The sequence below is a fragment of the Ochotona princeps genome, chromosome 4 (genome assembly GCF_030435755.1).
Source record: "Ochotona princeps isolate mOchPri1 chromosome 4, mOchPri1.hap1, whole genome shotgun sequence".
In the NCBI taxonomy this organism is placed as follows: Eukaryota; Metazoa; Chordata; class Mammalia; order Lagomorpha; family Ochotonidae; genus Ochotona; species Ochotona princeps.
Genome location: NC_080835.1, coordinates 48519958 through 48545376, shown reverse-complemented (window position 1 = coordinate 48545376; position 25419 = coordinate 48519958). Strand labels below are relative to the sequence as shown.

The window sequence follows — 25419 nt, the reverse complement described above, 5'->3', positions numbered from 1 at the left end:
TGAGCAAAGGTGAAACAGTTAATCCTTGCGAAACAGCATAGGAGAGATACCAAATGTACCCAGCAGGAGATCCAGTTCCCGAAGATGCAGAAGTGCAGAGTAATCAGAATAAACTCTGTACAGCAAGTATAATTAATGTACTCAGAACTGTAAGAGAAAATGTTGCACAAATAAACCAACCACAAACACTGGGCAGTAAAAACTTATGTTGAATTAAAGAAATAAACTTTTAAGAAAGGGGTTGGACATCAGAATGGGCACAGGGACGACTCTGTTAATGAACTCATAAGCAAAGTGGCAGAATCTGCCCCCAGAAACAACCTGAAAGGTGTAAGAGCTGAGAAGAATGAAAAAGAAGTGAAGATGACAGATCACAAAGCTTCCACATGTACCTGTCAGGAGTCCTCCAAGTGAGAATGAAAGAAGTAATACTGAATGACACAATTAAAGAAAAGATTGCAGTACTGACCAGAGACAGAGAATTTGAGGGAGAGAGTCTTTGGCATCAAATAGGAATGACCAGAAAACAGTACTCAAAAGATCCTATAGTATAATTTCCAAAAACAAGGATTGTAGGGAAAATTCTGAAAGTTTCCATAAACAGCTATTGTATATACAGAAATAGCATATTAGCCTCAGATAATTCAATGGTGCAGGATGCTGAGAGAGAAGGGTGCAGGTCTGCTAAGTTGTGAGGTGGAGAAAATCATGTACATAGACTTTCATACCCAAATAATACATGGTTCAAGTGGTGTGTATGTTGAGGGGTGAGGTTCAATAAGTTGTTTTCGTATTATAGTAGGATTCAGAAATTTTGCGGCTTCATTTTTAGATCAGAGTCACACAGAGAGAAGGAAAGCAGAGAGAAATAGATCTTCCATCTATCTCCTGATTCACTTTCCAAATGGCCAAAATGATTGTGGCTAAATCAGGCCAAAGCCAGAAGTCAGGAGCTTTGTCTTTATCTCCAGTGTTGGTGGCAGAGATTCAAGCACTTGGTCCAGCTGCTGCTGCTCTCCCAGACACATCAACAGGGAGCTGGGTGAGAAGCAGAGGAGCAGATCAAATCCAATTTTGTAAATTTTGTTTTGTACCTTTGTCAATGTTATGCTAAAGGGCCAGTGTGGTGGCTCAACAGGCTAATTTTGCCAGCATCCTACACGGGCACTGGTTCATGTCCTAGCTGCTTCACTTCCAATCCAACTCCTTGCTTATAGCATGGGAAAGCAGCAGATGTGACTCAAATCCTTGGGCCCTTGTACCCACATGGAAGACCTGAAAGAAGGTACTGCCTCCTGGCTTTGGATCAACTGAGCTCTAGTTGTTGTGGTAATTTGAACCAGTGGATGGAAGATCTTTTTCTCTTTCTCTCTGTAAATCTGTAGTTCTGCCTTTCAAATGAAAACTAAAAAAGAAAAAAAAAAGCTTTTGTCTGTATTCCCACTAAAGTATTTATATATATACTTTTATTTTTATTTCATTGGGAAGTCAAATATACAGAGGGGAGGAAAGACAGGGAGGAAGATCTTCCATCTGATGGTTCACTCCCCAAGCGGCTGCAATGGCCAGAGCTGAGCCAATCCAAAGCCAGCAGTCAGGAGCCTCTTCTTGGTCTCCCACCTGGGTGCAGGGTCCCGAGGCTCTGGGCCGTCCTCGACTGCTTTCCCAGGCCATAAGCGGGGAGCTGGAATGGAAGCAGGGCCGCAAGGATTTGAACTGGTGCCAATATTTAATCCTGGCACCTTCAAGGTGAGGACTTTAGCCGCTAGGCTACCATGCTGAGCCCCCACTACCCCCACTAAAGTATTTTTGTTATTTGTTTGCTAAACTTTGTTGAAGTACTAAGTCTTTTGCTTTGATTTTCATGTACATTGAAGATAAATACTGGTATAATGAAACATCAGTAATGGTATTATTTAAAAACATATGCTAAATTAATGCTTTGGAGTCATGATTCTGAACTTTATTACAAAGTAAATTAATATGTACTTGGCAGGAAATTATCTAAAAATATTTCTGAGGTAAAAAAGCAATTTCAAAAAAATACAAGTAGGAACATCACTGCAAAAGCAAAAAACAAGCAAACAAACAAAAACAACCACAGAAATTAGAAACAAGGAAGAGATTCTCTGCTTTCCAAAGGACAGCGCTGGGAAAAAGTTCACTGAAGCTGAGAAAGGAAGAAGTCTATCCGTAACATGGCCTCTTTGTATATGAAGAGTTCAGGATTTGGGAAGAAACATCTATATGATAAGTGGGAAATGCCAAAACTGAAATAAAATATGAGTCACTTTGACACAGAGAACAATAGTGATCTTGCAGCTCCCTAAATCACTGTGACTAGACGTAAACGATGGTACAGTGGTCATAATTCCAAACGCTTGTGGCCACTTCTCAGAAATGGCACAAATAATGACACCATTGTCCATGTTAATTGCATTAATCCAAAGAAAACTTAGCAACTAACTATATTTACACGATCATAATAGTACATAATAATGAAGAAAATAACCAAAGCCCCTGGGATTTGTTATAGTGTCTCAGTCAGTGCAAGTGTATGAATACATAAGTTTTGTCAGTCTCACTGGATTTTCTCCCACTGGATTTGCATTAAAATGCTGATAAAGAAAAAAAAGATGCTGAAAAACCTATACATAACTTGATGCCGAGGTACACATGGTATAAATGGTCCTAAATCCTTCATACTTATGTATGCTCTACGGAGATGATTCCCTAGTCTGTACTAATATTTGACCAGCAGGTAACATTTATTCTTTGTTGTGGAACAGATAATTACTTATTTGAAGTAGATTTTCATTTATGAATTACTAGTTAGTTGCAATTCATGGCTAGATGTTTCCACATTATCTTATTTAAGACAGTCACCATGTGAGATAGAAATTGTTTTCTTAATGTTTAAAGTAAGAAATTAAGCCTCGAAAAGGTCATGTGTATTTGTAGTAAATTTTGTAATCTGTTGTTTGTTATCCTCATGTAATGTCTGGGTAATTAAAGAAACATTGACAGATATCTGGATCACTGTGTTTCTTCATCAGCTTATCTTGATAATTTTTATAAGACCTTTATTTCTCCCCTCAAGCCTTTGAAATCATTACTTTAGTGTTTTCTACACTGTCAGTACTACTTAAGGAAAGTTTGTTAATCTAATTGTGATATTTTCATAGGTACTTATCATTTATTGACTAGTTTTTTTCTTTGCCTTTGATACTTTTCAGTGTTATTATAGGAGGACATCTTTTCATTTACTCTACTTACTGTCATTTGTGCTTGCTGATTATAAGGGTTCATTTTAAAAAATTGTTCTCAAAAGTTCTCTATCATTATGTATTTTTCTAAGTACCCTTTCTTCATTCTTTGTATGTTTTTACTTCCACAACTCATGAAGCATGTAACAATGGATCCTCTTTCAATATTCTATCTTTATGTCTCTTTTATGTTTGTTTATTTTGATTTTGTTTGCTTCAGCATCTTCATACTTATTTCCAAATATGGATTACTTTATTTTACACTCTTTTTATTCTTCTACTTAAGCAATTCATTGAGTTTTAAATGAAAATAGATTTTTAAATTTCTGGTAGTTCTCTTTCATCTACAAAATAATATTGACTTTCTGGAATGTAGGATCTTGATCCTTCCTCTTATTTTAATATATTTTATTTCTCCAAACATAAATGCTTTATGTTCTAGTTTAGATAGTCTTGCCATCTGGAATCTAAGAGCTTAATTGTTCATTCATTATCCATGCTAATTCTTATTTATGGTGTTCAGTTTCTTGTGCATTAGTTTTGACTGCATGTATGTGTTGGATGTGGCCCTGAATCATATTCTTTTGTTATGTTTCTGCAGTTACTAATGCTAAAATAGCAACACATAGTGGATCTACTCCTCAGGATTTAATTTTCCATGTGGTTTCCATTTAGTGATACTCTGTAATTATTTTAACTAAGTTAAGTGTTATTATGCTTCTGTTAGCCTTGGAAATCCAGTGTATAGCACATTATAGATTTATTTCTCATTTCCTGCATCTTTCAGTATATTCTTTCCTCCCCACATTCTTTTAAAACCCAGGCTGATGCGAGAGATTATTATAGTTGTACTATGTAAAATGCATCACTCTGGAAGAAGAAAAGAGTTGCCTTTGGTTAATTTAATTTGGTCCTGAAGAAACATGTGTTTTCTCTAACATCCCACTGGATTGAGCTCATAGTGTCACCTAACAGTAAAGGGACTGAAATGTCTGGCCTCCACTGTGATGAAGTTGAGGCAGCTTAGATATTGCCAGACTCTAGCTCTAGATCTATCACTTTCACTTCCTGGTTCTCATTAGGTACACCAAAATATTATTGCTACAAATGTTCATTCAATAATCCAGTTGATGAAATGATGCAAAATGAGTGTGAAGATATTCTGATATGAGTCATTGGTCAATTTGTGAATATCTGGGGTTTAAAGATGTGGATTTTAATATGATCAAGTCATACATAACGTAGCATGTGTGAAAATGTTTGTTAAAGTGTAAACATTAAACAAAAAGATCTACATTTGTTTTTATTAATAGGCTGATTGTGTAGTTATTACTCATCAGATCATTCAATTGATTCTAATATCCACATGTTTTTATTTTAATAGGTACCATTCAAAAATAAATGGAGACTGGAAACCACACAAGAGTGACAGAATTCATTATTTTGGGGTTAACAGAGGATCCTACACTGTGTTCTATCTTCTTTGTGGTTTTTCTAGCAATCTATGTTGTTACTGTATTCGGCAATACCAGCATCATCATGTTAATCCGAAGCAGCCCTCAGCTTCACACCCCAATGTACCTCTTCCTCAGCCATTTGGCCTTTGTGGACATTGGCTATTCCACATCAGTCACACCTGTCATGATTCTGAGTTTCCTAAGGGAGAGAACAGTCATCTCTGTTACTGGATGCATAGCCCAGCTTGGCTCTGATGTCACCTTTGGAACAGCTGAGTGCTTCCTGCTGGCTTCCATGGCTTATGACCGCTATGTGGCCATCTGCTCTCCACTTCTCTACTCCACACACATGTCCCCCAGGGTCTGCCTCATGCTGTTGGTTACTTCCTATCTGGGTGGGGGCCTGAATGCTTCATCATTTACCAGCTGTTTATTGAGCCTGACATTCTGTGGCCCGAACGAAATTAACCATTTCTTCTGTGACCTCCCACCCCTAGTGAAGCTTTCTTGTACCCATATTTATGTTTCTGAAATATCACCTGCCATCTCAGCTGGCTCGATCATTGTAGTCACACTGTTTACCATCATTGTTTCCTATTTATACATCCTCCACTCAATCCTGAAGATGCCCTCTACGGAGGGAAGACACAAGGCTTTCTCTACCTGTACCTCTCACCTCACTGCAGTCACTTTGTTTTATGGCACAGTTACATTTGTTTATGTTCTACCAAAGTCAAGCCACTCACCTGATCATATTAAAGTAGTGTCCGTGTTCTACACAGTGGTTATCCCCATGTTAAACCCCCTTATCTACAGTCTGAGAAACAAGGAAGTAAAAGAAGCCATGAGAAGACTGATAGCAAGACAGCATTCCTCATTTTGAAAAAAATGTGAATTCAGAAATTGTGTTTTGATAACATGTGTTTTGATAACACATGTACCATGTTTATTTTGTCCATTAGTTGCATTTTATATGGTGAAATATCTTAAATTTACAATGCCAGTATGATGATTGATGCCAACTTCATAACTTTGTAGAATCACAGCATATACCATTTTTATAAAAAATCTTCTCAGTTCAACTTAAATATGTTTATTTCAGGGTTAAGTTACTTGGAAAATACAGAATTACTTTTTCTCTTTTCTTTCTATTATTTAGTGACTCTATGATTAGAATGTTTTTCTCTCCAACTAAATAATAGTAACATATCCTTAAACATTTCTTTAGATTAGCAACTTGCAAAACATCATGTTCACAATGATAACACAATAGATCATGGTGTTGACAGAGCTAGTCACATTCTCTTAGAAGACTTTTGCTTTAGCCTAGAATTGTCATAATCTTGGAAACAGTCATGATGGAGTCTTAGATTTATTTCCATCTAATTGAAGCTAGACTGAAAGAATTCGCTTTATAGTTGTATCACAAAAGACTCAATCACAGTAACACAGAAAGGAACTGTGAAGGCTCAGCAGGGAAGCCGCTGAATGGTAGGATAAACTACTGAGGCATGGTGATGGATGAGGATAGGGCACTGTCATCAGGGAGCTTTTCTTTCCAGGCAAGCCAGGTAGTATTATTTCCAGGCTCAAAAGTGTCCAGACAGACACACGATCTTTCCTTTTGGTAAATCTCAGGAAAGTGTTCATTGTTCCACTTCTATCACTGTTCCATTGCAGTTGCTTTATCCTTGTATCCAGGAAGTTTTTAGCCTCCTGAATTGTCTCCCTATTTCTAGAACCTCCTGAGTAATAATGTATGCTTGCACACTTAAAAAAATCAAATTGTGGCTTCCTAGCTGTTGCAAAAGCAGCCTAAATTGTACCCTGGAGCAGGAATAAACCCCAATTCACTCCAATTAAAAATGGATGACAAGTAAGTTAGTTCCTGAAAGGATAATTCTTTGCAAAAAGGGATGCAAAGACAACTTTAGGAAGGAACCAAGTTAATAAAGTCCTAGATATTCAGCACTCTACTGGATGAAATTATGTGTCCTCAGTTTTTTTAAATGATAATGCTGCAGAATTTAGTTGTAGCAGTAACCAGGTACTGTGTTCCTTCTCTCTTACTCTCTCTTTGGCCACTTTCATTGAACTTATCTATGTATGTATGTAATATATATGTGTGTGTATATATGTGTGTGTGTGTGTGTAACTTTGTGTGTACACACACACACACACTTTGTGTGATGTCTTCTTAGATCTTTTGTCACCTCTATCCCCAGATTGTACTTTTTTCATTCATTTGTTTTTAGTATGTGTTAAATACTTAATTTTTTTGCCAGTTCTTCTTTGTAGCAGACTCTTCACTTGATATTACGCAAAAATCTGAGAAACAATTTTATGGCAAACTCTGAAATACAACTGTTGAACCCTCAATTGTATAAAACTGTCTAAATATCTCAGTGTCTATCTAGCTTCTTAGTTGCTGCCTTTTAACTTCTTTAACTTTTCGCCTTTTGAAACTCTTGGATTTTTAAATACCTTAAGGACAGAAAAGATTCGTATCCTTATGATTTTCCATGCTCTGGAATTGTCGGTACTTCTTCTGGTGATAGCATTAGTGTATGGCTGCCAGTGTAAGAAGAATATCAGAAAAGAACTGGCCCAATACCAAATGTGGTGCTTCAGTGAAAATAAGTAGACATGTTTAGCAAGCTCATCTGTGCTATCGCCTCCTAATAACCCAGCACCAACATTAGGTTTATGTTCTCTGAGCCTGAGCAGATCTCTAGGGGCCTGAAGTCAAGAGCAGAAGACCAGATGATAGCACCTTTCCCAACTCTGATTCCTAACTGCTCCCTGTTCTCCACTGTAGCCGAAATGTATAAGGAATATTTCCATGTGAGTGGAGGCCATCAGCAGCAAAATAGAGAATATCAAGGCTCAAGATTAGCTTACAAATGATAGAACACTTGAACAACAGTTCATGAAAGAACAGATAGAACTTACACTTCACAGTAAATCTGTTAGAAAATATAATCATATATAGCATGTGTAATTAAAATCCTTGAAGAGGTTGGAGATAATCTTGTATTTATAAACCAAAAATAGATGTGATAATACAAGAGCAGGTAGACATGAAAAAGAACTAGTCAGAGATAATAAACATTAAAACTATGACTTTATATAGCAAGGCATGCATTTTGGTGTTTTTAAAGATCAAAGTGGGTACATGCGTTTTTTTTTTTAAAACAACAATGGTATTTTAACCTATGGTGTTTTTTAAGTATGTCACTTATATTGTCCTCTTGGCTTTGGCTTTGGCACAGCCTTAGCCCTTCTTAGAATTTGGGAGTGAGCCAGATAATGATGCATTCTTTCATTCTTTTTGAAAAAAATAAATAAAAATTAAAAAATTTTAGGTGCTGGTCAAGTAAAGGTGTAACATGCTGATGGAATCTGGAAAGTTCCTTTACATCTAAGCTGCACATCAACTAAATTATATTTTGGGAGTCACGATGAGAGTCACAAGTAATGATTCCTTCCCTTTTGAAATCAGAAAAAAAAATAGATGGAACTAAGCATATAAAGAGTATTTCAGACACATACCTATGCTCAATTATGTGTTTATGTAACTTCTAGTTCATAAGAATTTACAAATGGGATCCTGTGCAATGGCTCCATTGGCTAATCCTCCTCTTGCCAGTGCAAGGATCTCATATGGGTGCTGGTTCCTGTCCTGGCTGCTCCAGTTCCCATCCACCTTCCTGTTTATGGCCTGAGAGAGCATGTAGGATGGCCCAAAGTCTTGGGACTCATACATCTGTGTTGGTGACCTGGAAGAAACTCCTGTGCCCCTGCTTCAAATCAGCTCAGCCCCATCCATTGTAGCCACTTGGGGAATGAAGAGTGGATGAATATCTTTCTCTCTGTCTCTCCTCTCCAGTAGTTTGCCTCCTTTCCAATCAAAACAAACAAACAAATAAAAAATAATTGTCAGTGTAATTTAGTAAAACCAATTGTATATTAAGGGAATGAATTGATATTTCCCAAATGAGCTCAAACCTCAGTGAGGTATAATTTTCCCTCTTAGTGAAAATTACCTAGATCTTGTACTATTGAAGTATGTCTTAGTAGATGATACTTGTCCTACTTTACCAACATAGAAATATTTCTAGGACTGGTATTGTCACGTAGCAGGTGAAGCTGCCGTCTGTGACACCGTTTACTGCTCCCTTGCTGCTCCAGCTCCCTGCTAATGGTCTGGGAAAAGCCATGGAGGGTGGCCTAAACGTCTGTATCATTGCCACACTTGTAGCAAACCAAGAAGAAGCTTCTGGTTTTGGTCTCAGCTAATGCTGGCTGCTGCGGCTATCTGGTGAATGAACCAATGGATGAATAATCTCTCTCTGTAATTCTGACTTTAAAAACAATACTGTTTGAAAAGAAAAATATTTATACTGAAATATGAACCATTTATGTCAAGGACATTCTAAATGAATAAACATTTCCATGTTACATAAATGGTTTGGTGTTTATGTTTATAACACTTTAAATCAAGGCTGTTGTGAAGTAGACAGCATATTCCCTTTTTCAACTACTGGAACTAAAGATCCAAGAGTTTAATGTAATGCTCTTAAGTAAGTTATATAAGTAAGTGGCAGAGTTGGAAGCTTTTCTACTGCCCACATATATACACTCTACCTTCATGTACTATATCTGTGCTGTGTCTCACTTTTACTTGTTTTTTAATAATCTTTGAAATATGAAGTTAATTTGTGTTAATGTCTACACAATAAAATCCTTATCCCTGTTTTGTACCTGTGACAAAGTCAGAATATGAGAATTCAAAGTCAATTCTGTAAAATTGGGGCCATGATCATCTATTGAGATAGTTTATATGCAAATCAGTGATTTATGCCTTTAAGCACTAAAATGTGATGATGGATTGAGTTAGTGTACATGGTTCTGATTATGGCATGTACAGTTCTCTACAGATTTATATTCTTAAAGAAAAAACACTCTAAAGAATTCCTCTATTTCGGGCCCGGCGGCGTGGTCTAGCGGCTAAAGTCCTCGCCTTGAAAGCCCCGGGATCCCATATGGGCGCCGGTTCTAATCCCGGCAGCTCCACTTCCCATCCAGCTCCCTGCTTGTGGCCTGGGAAAGCAGTTGAGGATGGCCCAATGCTTTGGGACACTGCACCCGCGTGGGAGACCTGGAAGAGGTTCCAGGTTCCCGGCATCGGATCGGCGCGCATCGGCCCGTTGCGGCTCACTTGGGGAGTGAATCATCGGACGGAAGATCTTCCTCTCTGTCTCTCCTCCTCTGTGTATATCTGGCTGTAATAAAATGAATAAATCTTTAAAAAAAAAAAAAAAAAAAAAAAAAAAAAGAATTCCTCTATTTCAGGTTAGAAGTAATTAGAAGAATGACTGAATGAAACATCTTTATCTCTGCTACATCATGTAACTCACAGCCAAGGGAGCATTTCTGTAATGCTGAACAATTATTAAAATTTATTTCCTGGACAGGAAATCCCAGAGCCTGTGGAACTGTATGATAAAATAATAATAATAGTTTTAAAAAGTGAAAAATATATCGTTGAAAATAATACATTTTTTAAAAAAGTAATCCATTTCCTAATTTACTATTAGTAGTTGTTCAACCTTTTGTATTCTCAGTTGCTCAGTTCATGCCTAATTAAGTCTTCATCCCTAAAAGTAATAACTGGTTTCTTATTGTATGAGCCGTTCAGGAAGGAAAGAGTGTGTATGTGTACACGAATGACTGCATATGAATATTGGGAAATATTTGCAAATATGCAAATTCTTGGATATGCAACTTGTTGGATAAAGATATATCATTTCCAATTGTTCATTTCCATTCTACATATTAACTGGAAAACCCTCAAGATCAAATGTTTTATTTTTAAAAGATTTATTTATTTATAAAGAAAGAGAAGGAGAGGCAGAGAGAAAGCTCTTTCATCCTCTGGTTCACTCCCCAAGTAGCTACAATGGCTGGAGCTGAGCTGATCTTAAGCCAGGAGCTTCTTCTGGGTACAGGGCCCCAAGCCTTTGGGCTATTCTCTACTACTTTCGCAAGCCATTAGCAGGGAGTCTGACGGGTAGTGGAGCAGTCAGGACATGAACCAGTGCTCATAACAGATCCCGCATGCAAGGTGAAGATTCAGCTACTGAGCCATGGTGCCAGGCCCTATTTTGAAATTTTTATTTATTTTGTTTATTTGAAAGGCAGAAGAAAAAAATCTTATATCATTTCACTCCCCAAATGTCTGTAGCATCCATGGCTAGACCAGGCAGAAGCTGGTGGCAAGAACTCAATCTAGTCTCCTACCTCGCTGGCAGGAACTCACTGTTTCAGCCATCACTTGCTGCCTCCCATTTTGCAGGAAACTGGAGTCAGGAGCAGAAGCAGGGTTCAAAGGAAGGCAATATGATGCTAGATACAGGAGTCCCAAATGCTGTCTTAACTTCTGTGCCAATTGCCCTTGCGTTTTAAAAAAGTTTATTTAATTGATTTGAAAGTTAGAGTGGAGGTGGGGTGGGGGGAGAGAAAGAGAGGGTGAATGAATATTAATATTATTTTAAATAGGAGGTGATCATTTGCCCCAGAAAACATAGAGTGTGAAACAAAAGCTATCAAGAATGACTCTGTCGGCCATTGTAGCCTCTTGGGGAGTGGATCATCAGATGAAAGATCTTCCTTTGCCTCTCCTCCTATCTGTATATCTGCCTTTCCAATGAAAATAAATAAATCCTTAAAAAGAAAAAGAATAACTCTGGGGGGTCACTGTTGTGGCTTAGCTGGTAAAGCTGCTGCCTGTGATGCTAGAATCCTGTATAGTTACCAGTTTGAGTCCAAGCTGCTCCACTTCTAAAACAGCTCCCTGTTAATGTGCCTGGGAAAGCAGCACAATATGGCCCAAGTGCTTGCCTGCTGTACTTACATGGGAGGTGTGGAAGAAGCTCCTGGCTCTGGACTTTAGCCTGGCCCAGCCCTGGTCATTGCAGCCATCTGGGGAGTGAATCAGCAGATAGAATCAACAGATAAAAGGTTGGAAGGTCTCTCCCTCTCTCTCCCTCTCTCTCCCTCCCTCCCTCCCTCCCTCCCTCCTTGTCTCTCCCTCCCCTTCTCCTTTCTGCCTTCCCTCTTTTTCTCTCTCCCCTCAACTCAACCCCACTCCACTCCCCTACTCTACAACTACTTCTTTCAAATAAAATAAGTTAATTTTTTTAAGAATGACTCTTGCCTGAACAGGTGAATTGAGATTGTATTTGATAAGACTGAGGACAAAAGTGCAGATAGGAGCGCGACAGAATTGGACATGAAAAATATCAAACTCAAGGCTTGTCTTTGATAAACTTTCAATACTCTTATAAGCATCTTTGCCCATATCTTCTTAAGCACAGAGAGGATGGTTTTTCTAGGAGAATAGAATTTCTGGATCATATGATAATTGAATCCTTTTTAAAAAGATTTTATTAATTTTATTGGAAAGGCAGATATACAGAGAGGAGGAGAGACAGAGAGGAAGATCTTCCATCTGATGGTTCACTCCCCAAGTGGTCGCAGTGGCTGGAGCTGAGCCAATCCGAAGCCAGGAGCCAGGAGCTCTTCCGGGTCTCCCACATGGGTGGAGGGTCCCAAGGCTTTGGACCGTCCTCGACTGCTTTCCCAGGCCACAGCAGGGAGCTGGATGGTAAGCAAGGCTATCAGGATTAGAACCGGCACCCATATGGGATCCCGGTGTGTTCAGGGTGAGGACTTCAACCACTACACTATTGCGCCAGGCCATGATAATTGAATCTTAATAGGTAATACAAAATGTATGAACACTATGGTTAGAAATATTTGATAAATGCTAGATATGGCATGTGTCCAAAGTATGGTTGCCTTTATACAGTTGTCACAACCCTATGAGACTGATGTAATGACAATATACATTTTTCATTTAAGGAACAAACGAAGGCTTGAAGAGTCAAGAAATTTATTTCAAGTCACAGCCAGTGTCTTGTTCTAAAGTCTAGGAGCCATTGGGACAGACTCCTGAAGTGACAGAAATTCCTGGATGTGAGTAATGAAAGAATCCAAGTTATACCCCAGTATATCATGTATTTTCTCACACAACCTGACAAACATTTGAAATGATTTGCATTTGTGAATTAATTACATCTTTTTTTCCTGATACTTAATTCTCAGCGAATTTTTTGCAGTGTTTTGTGGGGAATAATTGTATGTTAAGTGTTCAGGGAAAAAGGGATGATATGTCACGGATGTTAATACAGGCATTTTAAGTGGCCTAATTGAAATGAAATTATGGTTATAAAATGCTACTTTGGAATATTTTGTAACAATGAAATGGCTGCAATAGATTTTCATCTTCTTCTCCAACCCTAAATTACTTAAATTTGGTCCTGGAGAACTTTTGTAATGTTAAAGGTGAAGTTATAAACTCAATGTTAGTCTAGAAGCAAGAAGAACATCTCTGCATATGTTGCAAATATGACACCTACTGTGGTTAGGAAGTAGGCCTGGGCAACTACTCAGGTGTAACATAGGCAACTTTGGAAAATGAAGGATAAATCAAAGGATGAAACAAAGACCAGAAGGCAAGATTAAGAGACCATAAACTTGTTCACAGCAAACAGGAAACTAACCAGGAAATGGCAACTAAAGTCTTAGATTTCGGAATGCTATGAAGCACTGTAGCTGTGTGATTTGTATTCCTTTTATGACTTTTGTGACTGAGAATGTTAGCACAGTTTTTCTACCCCTATGTCAGTGTTGTCTTCTTCTGCATAGGCTTGCCAGGGGAAGATGAGTTATCTGCTTATTTTGTGTGGGTTGTATTTAACATTTGCCCAAAGACCCTCATCTTGCCTGGTCTTTCTTTGGGTTCCAAAATGATGTAACCAATTCTGTAATGACATGACATTTTATGGAACTATGTGAGAGCATGCCAGAAATATATAAATAATTGTTACCAGAGAGGTTGCAGTAGATTTGAAATGCCTGGGATGCTACTTTTCTTATTGGAAGATATAATCGAATTTATCTACCCTTGAATCTTGACTGGTTTCGTGTCTTGTTTTCATCTGTGGGAGAAAAACTGGGTCTCCTAAAGCTAGGTCATAACATAGATTGCAACTAACCCCCCAACCTCGTCCAACAATCAACAGTTTCTTTCCATTTTTGTAAATGTGTTTTTTAAAAGTTATTCTCCTATTTTCTGTCTTCCTGAGCCGTATCACTATCCACCTTCTCCTGGGATATTTTCAGTTGTCTCCTGACTGGGAAACCTCAAAGGTGTGCTTCTGTTGTCAGTGATCTAAAAATGCACCCAGCAATTTTCTACCTTGAATAAATCACTTCAGTCATTCATATTTGAATAGAGTATTTATCATAAAACTTTGTAAACTGTTTCTAGTTGATACTCTATAAATCCTCATCTTTACCTCCTACTCAGTACTTCAGACATATAGAAGGACTCTGATATTTTTAGACATCTTTCTATTTAATTCTTATGTATCATTGCTACTACAACTTTTTATACCTGGAATACCATTTCCATTGCTCTTACCTTGCATTATATAGGCATGTTATGAGAGTAAACTTTAGTGTTTTCTTATCCAGAAATTGTTATTCTACACTCTTAATTATGTAAAAATAGCCCTCTTTGGGCATACAGCTCCTTATCACACAACATATTGTAAGTGTGGAAGTACCTTCATGTAATTGCATAGGTTTTATCTGATGTCTAGCAATTTAGAGATCATACTTTATATCAATATAAAGCATGACTGTTTTTTTTTAGTTACAGAATGGAATTATTATATAATCCCTTTTTTAGAAATACACATGCAAGCATGCCCACTGAAACAAGCATACTTTTCAGATGTCTAGGATTTTTAGAACATGAATAATGTAGATAATCAGAACTAATAATACATTACATTTCTACTTAGAGAGAAAATCAAAACAAAGGACAAATATATTTCTAATTGGAGAAGTTCATGAAAAATTTGTTTTTATTTATCTGCCTACTGATTTATTTATTACACATAGTTATGATTTTTATTAATGAGAATCCAAATAAGACTCAAGGAATTCTCAGGCAGCTCTTCTTAGGGGATCCCTGCTCTTGGCTTGCAGGAGTCCCCCAAGTGTCCTATGGAGGCCAGGCCGGGTGTCTGGGGCCAGCGCCTCCAGCAGGCTCGCCACAGGAACCTAATGATCGTCAGGACAGTTCTGCCCAGCCCTTGCTGGTCCTGGCTCAGGACGGAGGCAACTGCTGAGCCCCCAGGCTCCTTGGAAACAGCTGCTGGGGCTCCTGCCTGCCCTTCTGCTTCCTGGATGCGCCTGACACTGAGTGTGCATGGGAAGGCCACGGGCACTGGCTCCCAGGCTGGGCTGAAACTGGGCGGCCGGCCCCTCCTGCTGCTCCTGGCCAGGCAGGGGAGTGGCATGCATAGTACCAGCACCAAAGAACTTAGGCTCAGACTCCTGGTGGCCCTGAGGTGACAAGGACTCAACTGTGGGTAGACCAGGCTCACTCTGATCCTCCCTACAGCCCAGGAATTCAGGTGCTCTGCACAGTACAGCCAGGCTGTGCCTGGAAGCTAAAATTAGGCAGATGGTCACAACTGAAATTTATTATTATAGAAATTAAAACCTGTCTTGGGCTTCAAAAGCCTTTTTATTTCTGGTTTGACCAGGGCCAGTAACTACAGGTTTATGAAGATTTCTTAACTACACTCAAAATACACATTTCTTGAACCTCTGAATGATGAGTCTCAAGTCATGGCACAACTCCTCTGGCGTCATAGACTAGCAATGCCACGTCCTGTTTACCAAGACCCCATCAGGGACATTTTCTCCTCTACAGAGCTGAGACGAAACAATCTTCTGTGTTCATGTACCCTACATTCACTATCAGATTTACCACCAGGAACCCTGGAGGACCAGAAGACAGCAGGGCTGAACTGACCCAGGAATGGATGGCTAAGTCAAGTCAGGAGAGAAAACAATATCATGCGAAACTGTCCTTAAGATAGCAGGAAGAAATTGAAGCATTATCAGCTCTTCTAAAGAAAATGCCTTCTTGGGATGCCCTTGGATGGTTATAGGAAGGAGCTCACACCTACATACCCATTTAGAGAGTCAACGGGCCTGTGGCCAGTGTTGTGATTTCAGAACATTGATCTGCCAGCATCTCATTTAGCCTTGGTTGGGATCCTGACTGCTCCCCTTACAATGCAGCTCCCTAAAGCATGACTCTTACATGCTCAGCAAACTATTCTATTCAACTGAAGTAGCTACAGTTATTCTCCATTACAATTAAGTACTCAACAATTCCAATTAATTTTGAAAATAGTATAATATAAATACATAGGTTTTATCTGATATTTAACAATTTAGAGATCAGACAGTGGTTTATTTAGATCAGTATAAAGCATGCTACTTAGATGCTCAGCAAACCATTATATTCAACTGAAGTAGCTAGAATTACCTAGGAGAACAGTTATTTGGCTTGTGCATATTTCCTTTATTTTTAAAAAGATTTATTTATTTGTTTGAAATACAGAGTTGTAGATACAGGGAAAGACAGAGAGCGAAATAGATCTTCGCTCCACTGGTTTGCTTCTAAATGGCTGCAACATCTGAGACTGGGCCAAGCCAAAGCCAACGAGCCCAGAACTCTACATCCTCTCACAGGGATGCAGGGGTGCAACACTTGGGCCATTCTTCTCTGCCTTCCCAGGGAGCTGCAATGAAGTAGAGCAGCTAGGACTCGGACAGGTGCTCATGGAATGCTGGCATTGAAAGCGGTGGTTTAACTCGTTGTACCACAATGCCAACCACCTGAATTCTTCTAATATTTGTTCTGAAGAACAGAGGAGACATATTTTTAGTGTCTTGTCAAGGCCGCTGAATGGTTTTGAGTGCCTACTTGGTGTGAAGTCCTTTACATATATTATAAACTTGATTTTCAATTTTTTGATTATGTAATTTATTAAAATAAGTGAAACAAAAGGAATACCTAAAACCCCCATTTTAAAATAATTTAATGTGTTTATATTTGTTATTTAGTAATTTTATATATTTTTCCACCTAAAATAGAGCATTATGGCCTTTCCTGATTTTCACTTAGTAATGTATAATAAATATTTTCCTATTGTACAAATGTGTTATCTCCAATTTTCTGTTCTCTCACTTAATTGTACTTAAGTAAAGGACAGTTGGGCACTGACTTCCAGGTGCCATAAACAGTTGTCTTAGTATTTGCTATGAGTTGGGAGTTCCTGAACTCAAGTCAGATCTCTTTTGTCCCTTTCTAATTTTAATGAAAAATTCCTTTAGTGTATTTTCTGACATTTCTATTTTTTGTTTTGTTTACAGAATTCTATTTATATATTTCAACCTATAGAAATGCGATTTTTGTTAAAACATTACTTGCCATAGTTAGAATTTTAAAAATATATATATGTGTGTGTGTATACATATATATATGTATACACATACACATTTGCAAGACATAAAAGACAGATTGAGCAAATTCCAGCATGCTTCTTCACTATGCAGATGCTCATAATGCTGTTGTGTTAAAGACTTAATATTATAACTTATGTATAAATGAGTTAGAGCGTATATCACACATGGAGTGGAGTCTGGAACATAATATTGTTAGCTTGAAAAATGAAGAAATAGTGTGGTCGGTGCAGGCATTCAATGATAGTGATACCTATTCATATGGTTACTGTTAGAAAGATGCTTCTCAATTGATTGCAAAGTAGAATTTGCTGTAAGAAAATATGATTTTACTAAGCAATTAGTTATGCAGTGTGTGTTTAGTCCTATTATACAGGTTAAGTGAAAATTTCATGGTATTTTAATATGTGGACATTGGATCCTAAGAATATGTTCTAACAGCTAGTTTTCTGAAGGCCTCCTTTACGTCTTTGTTCCTGAGACTGTAAATGAGGGGGTTCAACATGGGGATCACTACGGTGTAGAACACAGAAACCACCTTGTTCTGGTCATTTGAGTAGTTTGACCTGGGCATCACATAAATGAAGGTAATTGTTCCATAGTACAGAGTGACTGCAGAGAGATGAGATGTGCAGGTGGAGAAGGCCTTATGGCGTCCCTCAGTGGAGCGCATCTTCAAGATGGTGATGAGGATGTAAGTGTAGGAGACAGCTATGACAGACACTGTGACCACAATGATGGAGCCAGAAGAGATGGAAGGGAGACTTCCAATGATGGTGATATCAGAGCAGGAAAGTTTCAGCAAAGGGGAGAAATCACAAAAAAAGTGATCTATCTGATTTGGTCCACAGAAGTATATATTCAATAAAGAACTAATAAATGTTGAAGCATTCACGAAGCCACCCAGGTAGGAAACTCCCACTAAAAGGCTGCAGGCTCCAGAAGACATGTTAGTGGAGTAGAGCAGGGGGTAACAGATGGCCATGTAGCGATCATAGGCCATGGCAGCTAGCAGGAAGCACTCGACAGTCCCAAACATCACTGTAGAATAGAGCTGGGCTTCACAGCCAGCGACAGGAAGGGCTATTCCATGACCAAGGAATCCCACAAGCATTATAGGTGTGATGGTAGTGGAAATTCCCATGTCCACAAAAGCCAGGTGGCTGAGGAAGAGGTACATGGGGGTGTGAAGGTGGGAACAGGTTCTTATTAAAGTGATTATGCTGACATTACCTACTATAGTGGCAGCATATATGCCTAGAAACATCACAAACAAGACAACACAGAGTGTAGGATCCCGTGTTAGTCCTACAATGATGAATTCTGTCACAGTGCTGTGGTTTCCAACCCCCATCTTTGAATTGTCCTTGTTGAGGAAGATGCAAATTATTGACACTCATTTGCTGTTACTGCATCTTCTGCCCATCTGTAAATAAAGGTGGTTAATAAGAAGTTTGTTTTAGCTTTTTGTTTATGATTTTTTTTTTGTTCATTCCTATTTGTATACAATGCATATAATTCCAGTTCATTCTCTGGGATATCAACTAAATATTTTTCATTATCTGATACTTTTTATGTAAAGAATTGTTGCCAAATCATGATTCTAGGTGATTTTCTCCATCACAATCTCAGTGAAGACTTTCCAGTTGGAAAGTCTAGCAATGCCTCAGACCCAGGCTCATTCTTATCAGCTTCATGCTTTTTCTTTGACAGCTCCTCTCTACGTCAGAAATGACGCCATCACCCACCTAGTCTTCCATGTCTGACACATGGTGTTACTTTGAGCTTTCTTCCCCTAGTTGTTCTACATTTAATACAATAATGCTGATTTTACCTACAGTTTAACTCCCAGTATTGTGTCTTTATGTCTTCTTTGCGTTCTCAGTGTCCTTTTTTAAGTCAAGGTCTGGATAGTTTTTCCTCTTTCTTCTATTCACCTGTTCATTTCCTTGCCTTCATTTTTGTTCCCTTGTAACTCATTTGAGTGAGTTCTTGCTAACATATCAGGTGGATTTTTGAAACGCCTTCACTGCTTTCTCAAGTCTTTTTGGTGAAGCCAAATTTCATGGACACAATACATATATTCTTTTTGCTACATCACCTGTGTATGACATGTTTGTCACATGCTCCCATGCACTTCTTACCCTTGACTTTCCTGAAGTATTTAGAGTATTCTCAATCTGAATATCTCTGGCCAATGCTCCATTTCTGTTCCTTTAGATGACTCCTGTTTCCTACTGTCATTTCCCCAAAGTGTCTCCCAGTCATTCTTCTAGATTGATTTCTCCCTAAAGACCTCTCTGACTCTTCAGTTTGAGTCGGGTAATCTTCATTGTGTGTAGACATCAATTTTGCAGGTGTCTAAATTGCCATTGTTATATTGGGTTATGGGATTTATAGATGCTTGTGTATGTTTAACTCCTCTCCATTATTACATGCTGTTCTTAATAGCTGCACTGTATCTTCTATCACAAACACTCAGTGTCTGGACGTAAAACACACTGAGGAGAAGCATATTATATATTGAGTGCATGAATATTATAATTAATAGATTCTGGGGAACCAGATGCAGAAATTTCATTTGCATGTTCAGAGAAAACAGGTCTTATGGAGAAGAGAAATAATGATAATATTATTAGTTCACAGAAAGGGCTGTAATAATAAAATGAGTAGAGAAATAGCTTTTTTAATATCTAAATAAGAATTGTTGGGCCCGGCGCCGGGCCTAGTGGCCAAAGTCCTCGCCTTGAACGTGTGGGGATCCCATATGGGCACCGGTTCTAATCCCGACAGCTCCACTTCTCATCTAGCTCCCTGCTTGTGGCCTGGGAAAATAGTCGAGGATGGCCCAAAGCTTTGGGACCCTGCACCCACATGGGAGACCCGAAAGAGGTTCCTGGTTCCCTGCTTCAGATTGGCATAGCACTGGCCGTTGTGGTCACTTAGGGAGACAACTGTCAGATGAAAGATCTTCCTCTCTGTCTCTCCTCCTCTCTGTATATCTGCATTTCCAATAAAAATAAATAAATCTTAAAGAAAAAGAATTGTTTAAGTATGTTGCCTGAAATGTTACTCACATATTCAAAGAAAATATTCTGGTTCATGCCTATTGGTGCAAATTTAGAACAACTCCTTTGAATATAATTCTGAATATATTTTATACGCCTTTTATAACATTGTAGAAAATGGCTAGTAAACCATACTAAATCAATACAGTAGGATGCTATCTGGTAAAAATGACAATCAAGAAAATATCATTTAGATGAATTTCCAAGTTATATATAAGATAAAAAATAAGTCAAAATTACATACCATGTGATTCGGTTAATATTATATTCTTGAAAAGAGAACTATAATTTTGGAGAATAAGTGAGTGGTTTACAGAAGCTTGAGGTGGACAGAGATGGATCTTTGGAGGGATAGGTCAAAGGAGTTTTGGGGTGTTTGCAATTTTCTGCGTAATAATTGTGTTGGTAGTTGCAAAAGTCTGTATCTGAAATAAAGTGCATGTAGCTAATCACCAAAATTAGTTTTGCTCACACTGAATTCCAAAAAATAGGAAAGATTAATATTTTCCACAAATCAGATCAAGCACTAGCTGAGTAGCATTCAAAATGTTAGATTTCTAAAAGATAATCTCATCACTACTTATTTTTAATGCATTAAAGATATATTTCTTTATTCCAAGGTAAACATATCTCCATGATTTACAATAGCGAAAATACTAACCCTAAGTACTCCCTACTGATCACTGCTGAATTCTTGAACAGATTTCCATTTAAGAGTTGCATACCTCTGCTTTTTCTGCCATTGTGCTGTGACAAAGTCAAAGCTGTTGTGTTCAAATGCAGTCTTTGAAAAGCAGAATTAATTACTGTTAAGGGAAGATAGCAATTTCAGGGCATGCTACAAATAAGGTGAAAAACAGAAAATGAAATTGTATGTATTGGAATGAGAAAGTGCATTTTTTGAAAAATTTAAAATATTCCTGTCAAAGATAAAATTTAAAAATGTAAAGTTAGATTTATTTTAGAGACCTCAGAATTTTATATATTCACTTTTTAAAAACATTTTATTCTTATTGGAAAGGCAAATCAGATTTATGGAGAAAAGGAGAGACAGAAAGAACTTCCGTCCTCTGGCTCACTCCCCAAGTACACACAACAATCAGAGCTGAGCCGATCTGAGGCTAATTTGGGCCTTTCTCTACTGCTTTTCCAGGCCACAAGCTGGGAGCTGGATGGGAATTGGAGCAGCTGGGAACAGATTGGCACCTATAGGGGATCCCAGCTTATGCAAAATGAGGATTTAGCCATTGAACTTTACACAAGGCCTACGTGGTTTTTTTTTAATGATTATTTCTTTTAGCTTTAAGTACCTATAATTTTCTAGATAAATTCGATTGTTTTCTTTTTTATGCATTTTCTCTAATGTTTTCTTGTTATGTAGATAAAAATTTCTTTTAGTTTTGAGATATATGTATTTGAAATTTCTATTTATACTTAGTATTGTCATTAAAATTTTTTTTTGGAGTCATCTTCAAAATCAAAACACATAAAACTCAGAATGCTATCAGGTAACTCCAGCGTCCATCTTTAATCACTTTTTCAATATTTCTGTTTATATTCTTCCTTTGCAAATTTTCTATTTTTCAAACATCATATGCACTGACAAGAGATTTACTAGCAAGTCTTGTTTGTCCTAACTTTTCCTGGAAACACTATTTTCTAGTAACAATATATTTGTTATGTTAATGTATTGTATATTTGCAATAAGTAATTTTTTTTGTTGTTGTTAAAGGCAGATTTAAATGGAGAAGGAGAAACAGAAAGAACCTCCATCTGTTGATTCACTCCCCAAATGGCTGCAGTGTACATTGCTAAGCAACTTCCTCCAACGTGGGCACAGGGTCCCAAGGCTTTGGGCCATTCTCCACTGTTCTCCTAGGCCATAAGTAGGGAGCTGACTCAGAGGAGGAGCAGCCAGGACACTAATGTGACCTCAGCTTCGCCAGGCCTACCATGAATGATTAATAACAATAATTAGATCTTTTATTTGTCTGAATTAGTTCAAAAAAGTTTTTTCTTTTAAAGATTTATTCATTTTATTACAGCCAGATATACACAAAGGAGAGACAGAGAGGAAGATCTTCCCTCCGATATTTCACTCCCCAAGTGAGCCACAACGGGCCGATGCGCGCCGATCCGAAGCTGGGAACCTGGAACCTCTTCCGGGTCTCCCACACGGGTGCAGTGTCCCAATGCATTGGGCCGTCCTCAACTGCTTTCCCAGGCCACAAGCAGGGAGCTGCATGGGAAGTGGAGCTGCCGGGATTAGAACCGGCGCCCATATGGGATCCCGGGGCTTTCAAGGCGAGGACTTTAGCTGATAGGCCATGCCGCCGGGCCCAGTTCCAAAAAGTTTTAAATTTCTTCAAAATAGGTAGACATTTATTTTCTCCCATGGTGAGATTGAGCTGTTTGTATGAATTGTAAAGCATAATGGTCCACCAGTTGGGACCCTGCAGCTCATTAAAAATATATTCTCTCTTCTTTGAATGATCTTCATTGTATATGCTTAACTTACACAAATGGCAGGCAACTTACTACCTTTGGTGTTAGCTCCATTGTGTTTTAAAAATCGGGTGTTTAGGTATGGGTCTTGTGGCACAGCCAGTTAAGCCTCCTCTTGGGGTACCTACACCCCATCTTGAAGTGCCTGGCTCAAGGCCTGGCCATTCTATAGTTCCTATTAAGCTCCCTGATAATATACCTGAAACAGTGGATTATAATGAGTGTTCAGCTGTTTAGGCTCCACGCAGGAGTTCCACATAGAGTTCCTGGTTTCTGGTTTTGGCCTGGCCTGGCGCTGGATGTTAAGGGCATTTGGGTAGTGAACAAGAAGATTGAAAATTTCTTTGTGCTTCTCACTCTCCCTTGCACCCTGCCTTTAAAATAAATAAAATCCCTTCAAATCTCATCTATTAGTATGCTATGTATTTAATGGCATAATCCATCTACTTTCCATATACAAATGTTAAAACATTGTAATACAGCTGTCATGAATCCATTGCCTACCCCTTTTCTAAAAGTAAGCATTCATGGTTCCATTAGCCATGTCTCTTGTGACATACTTTTCACCTCCTCTCAGTTCTCTTTAATGGGTCTGAACTCACTCTGATTGAGGAATAAGGCCAAAAAGTGTCCAGCGTTTGTCTGTTTTGCCTTCTGACTCAAGCAGATTTCAATGGGCCAACATTTCTTTCCTTTTGACATCATATCTGTGGTGGCAGCAGAGTCAAGGAGACCTGAATTGGACAATCCCATATTCCCATATTCCTACCTATATTAAGCTGTATATCACTTCTCAATTTTTTGCAATAGAAAAATGAGGATATTTTTCTCTATTATTCAACTTTGATATTAAAAGAAATATGTATAAAGTTTGCTGAAGTGTTTAATCATGTCTCTGAGTTTAGTAACTAACATCAATGAATCATAATGATTTATTGGTATGATTTCATTTATACATTTTTTATGAGAAGTATGCTTTTTCTTTCAATAAGTGTCAAGGGATTTTACCAAAATTCAAAATAAACCAAGAAGCACAGCATGTAATTCCTTCTTGCTTCTGGATTATGCCATTGTCGTATGTCGTATGTCACCTGACTCTCCTCCTTCCTTTCCTGTCTTTTAGACACCCACAGTCCATTGTAGACTTGTGCATTTTGACATCCCTTTTCTGCTTCTCCAAGCACATAAGAGATTTTGGCTGTTTAAATATTCATTCTTTCAATGCATTGGTCTTTAGTGACTAATAGAGGGCATAAAAATGTGAGTTTTATCCAACATACATGTCTGTTTCTGCTTTCTTTACCATGTTTTATTTTTTTTTCTAAAAATAAGATTGATTTATTTTATTGGAAAGGCAGATTATTTACAAAGAGGGAAGAAGAGAGAGAGAAATGTCCTCTATCGACTGGTCCACTCCTGAAATTGCTGCAATGGCCAGATCTGGGCCAGAGTGAAGCTATGAGCCAGGAGCTTCCTCTGGATCCCCCATGTAGGTGCAGGGCCAAGGAGCTGGCTATCCCCTGCAGCCTTCCCAAGCCATTACCAGGGAGAGGGATCAGAAGTGGAGCAGCTGTGCTGCTGGCATTGGCTTAGTCTACTATACCACAACACTGGCCCCAATCTTTTCATATTTTCACTAACAAAGCTTTGTAACAGCTTTGGCTGCTACAGACTGTCCACACCTTCCCTGCAAACCAAGGGCAAACTCTGTCCATTTTGTGGAAACCTTACATTTTCTATGAGAGTTAGGAGCTCAGGTGCAGAGTAGTTATTTTCTTTCAATTTCTTATTGAGAAAGGAAATCTTGAAATTATTTTAGAAAATTGATTTTTGATTTTTGCACTCACCTTCAGAGTCAGATTTACTGATGCTGCATTCCAAAAGGAACTTTATAAAAGAATGTGTTTTCCACTTAGTTTTGTGGGTGTTGAAGGGCTGAATAATCACCATAAGATCCTGAATGTTCATCTTTGAACAGGATTGCATTTATGTACGTGCTGTGAGGATAAAGGTGGATGCCTTTGTATGTCTCTCGTCAGTCAGAAATGCAGCCTCTGATAGAACGTGGCAAAGTCCCTAGGGCTGTTGTTGCTTGTTCCTTTGAGAGAAAGGTCCTTAGGTTTTACAGAAATGACTTAGATGACTAATTATAGTCCTGGCTGGCCCTTCCTTAAGGAGCATCAATATGCCAGGGTATATGTTCCCTTGTCTCATGATCACAATGGAGAGTGTTTTTGGTTTTTGGTTTTTCAGACACTTATCCAATATTCAAAACAATTTTCTGCTGCACTGGAGTTTTTATGATGATGTAAGGGTAGATTCCAATCTAAATAATCTTTGATCCAAGTTGAAAATATTTAAATGAAGGAATAAAATGAATAAATTTGTTTCTGAGTTTATGATCATTTAGTTGCAGGACAAATACAAAAAAAGTTTTTTTAAAAATATGTACACTCAGGATTGTCTCTTCCTTAAATTCCAATAATTCTCTCTTCCCACCACTCAACAGAACAATTCAAGAAAATGTGTGGCACACACGTTCCCATACTCAATTGAGGAAGCAGATAATAAGCCAAATATACTAGATATTTGACTGAATTCACACCCCAAGTACCTACTCTGTGTTTATTTGTCATAAGGACTATCACAACATTCTTCCAACAC

At 38.2% G+C, this 25419-nt stretch overlaps 2 protein-coding genes across 2 annotated transcripts; one reads left to right on the top strand and one right to left on the bottom strand.

Annotated features, from left to right (window-relative positions):
* Positions 1 to 4667: 4667 nt before the first annotated feature.
* LOC101533753 (olfactory receptor 5P4-like) lies at positions 4668 to 5606 on the top strand. The gene has a single exon (XM_004590121.1). It carries the CDS (start codon positions 4668 to 4670, stop codon positions 5604 to 5606), a length of 939 nt encoding a protein of 312 aa, XP_004590178.1.
* Positions 5607 to 17603: 11997 nt separating this feature from the next.
* On the bottom strand, positions 17604 to 18536 carry LOC131480196 (olfactory receptor 5P1-like). Its single transcript, XM_058663437.1, has one exon. It carries the CDS (start codon positions 18534 to 18536, stop codon positions 17604 to 17606), a length of 933 nt encoding a protein of 310 aa, XP_058519420.1.
* Between the last annotated feature and the right edge of the window lie 6883 nt (positions 18537 to 25419).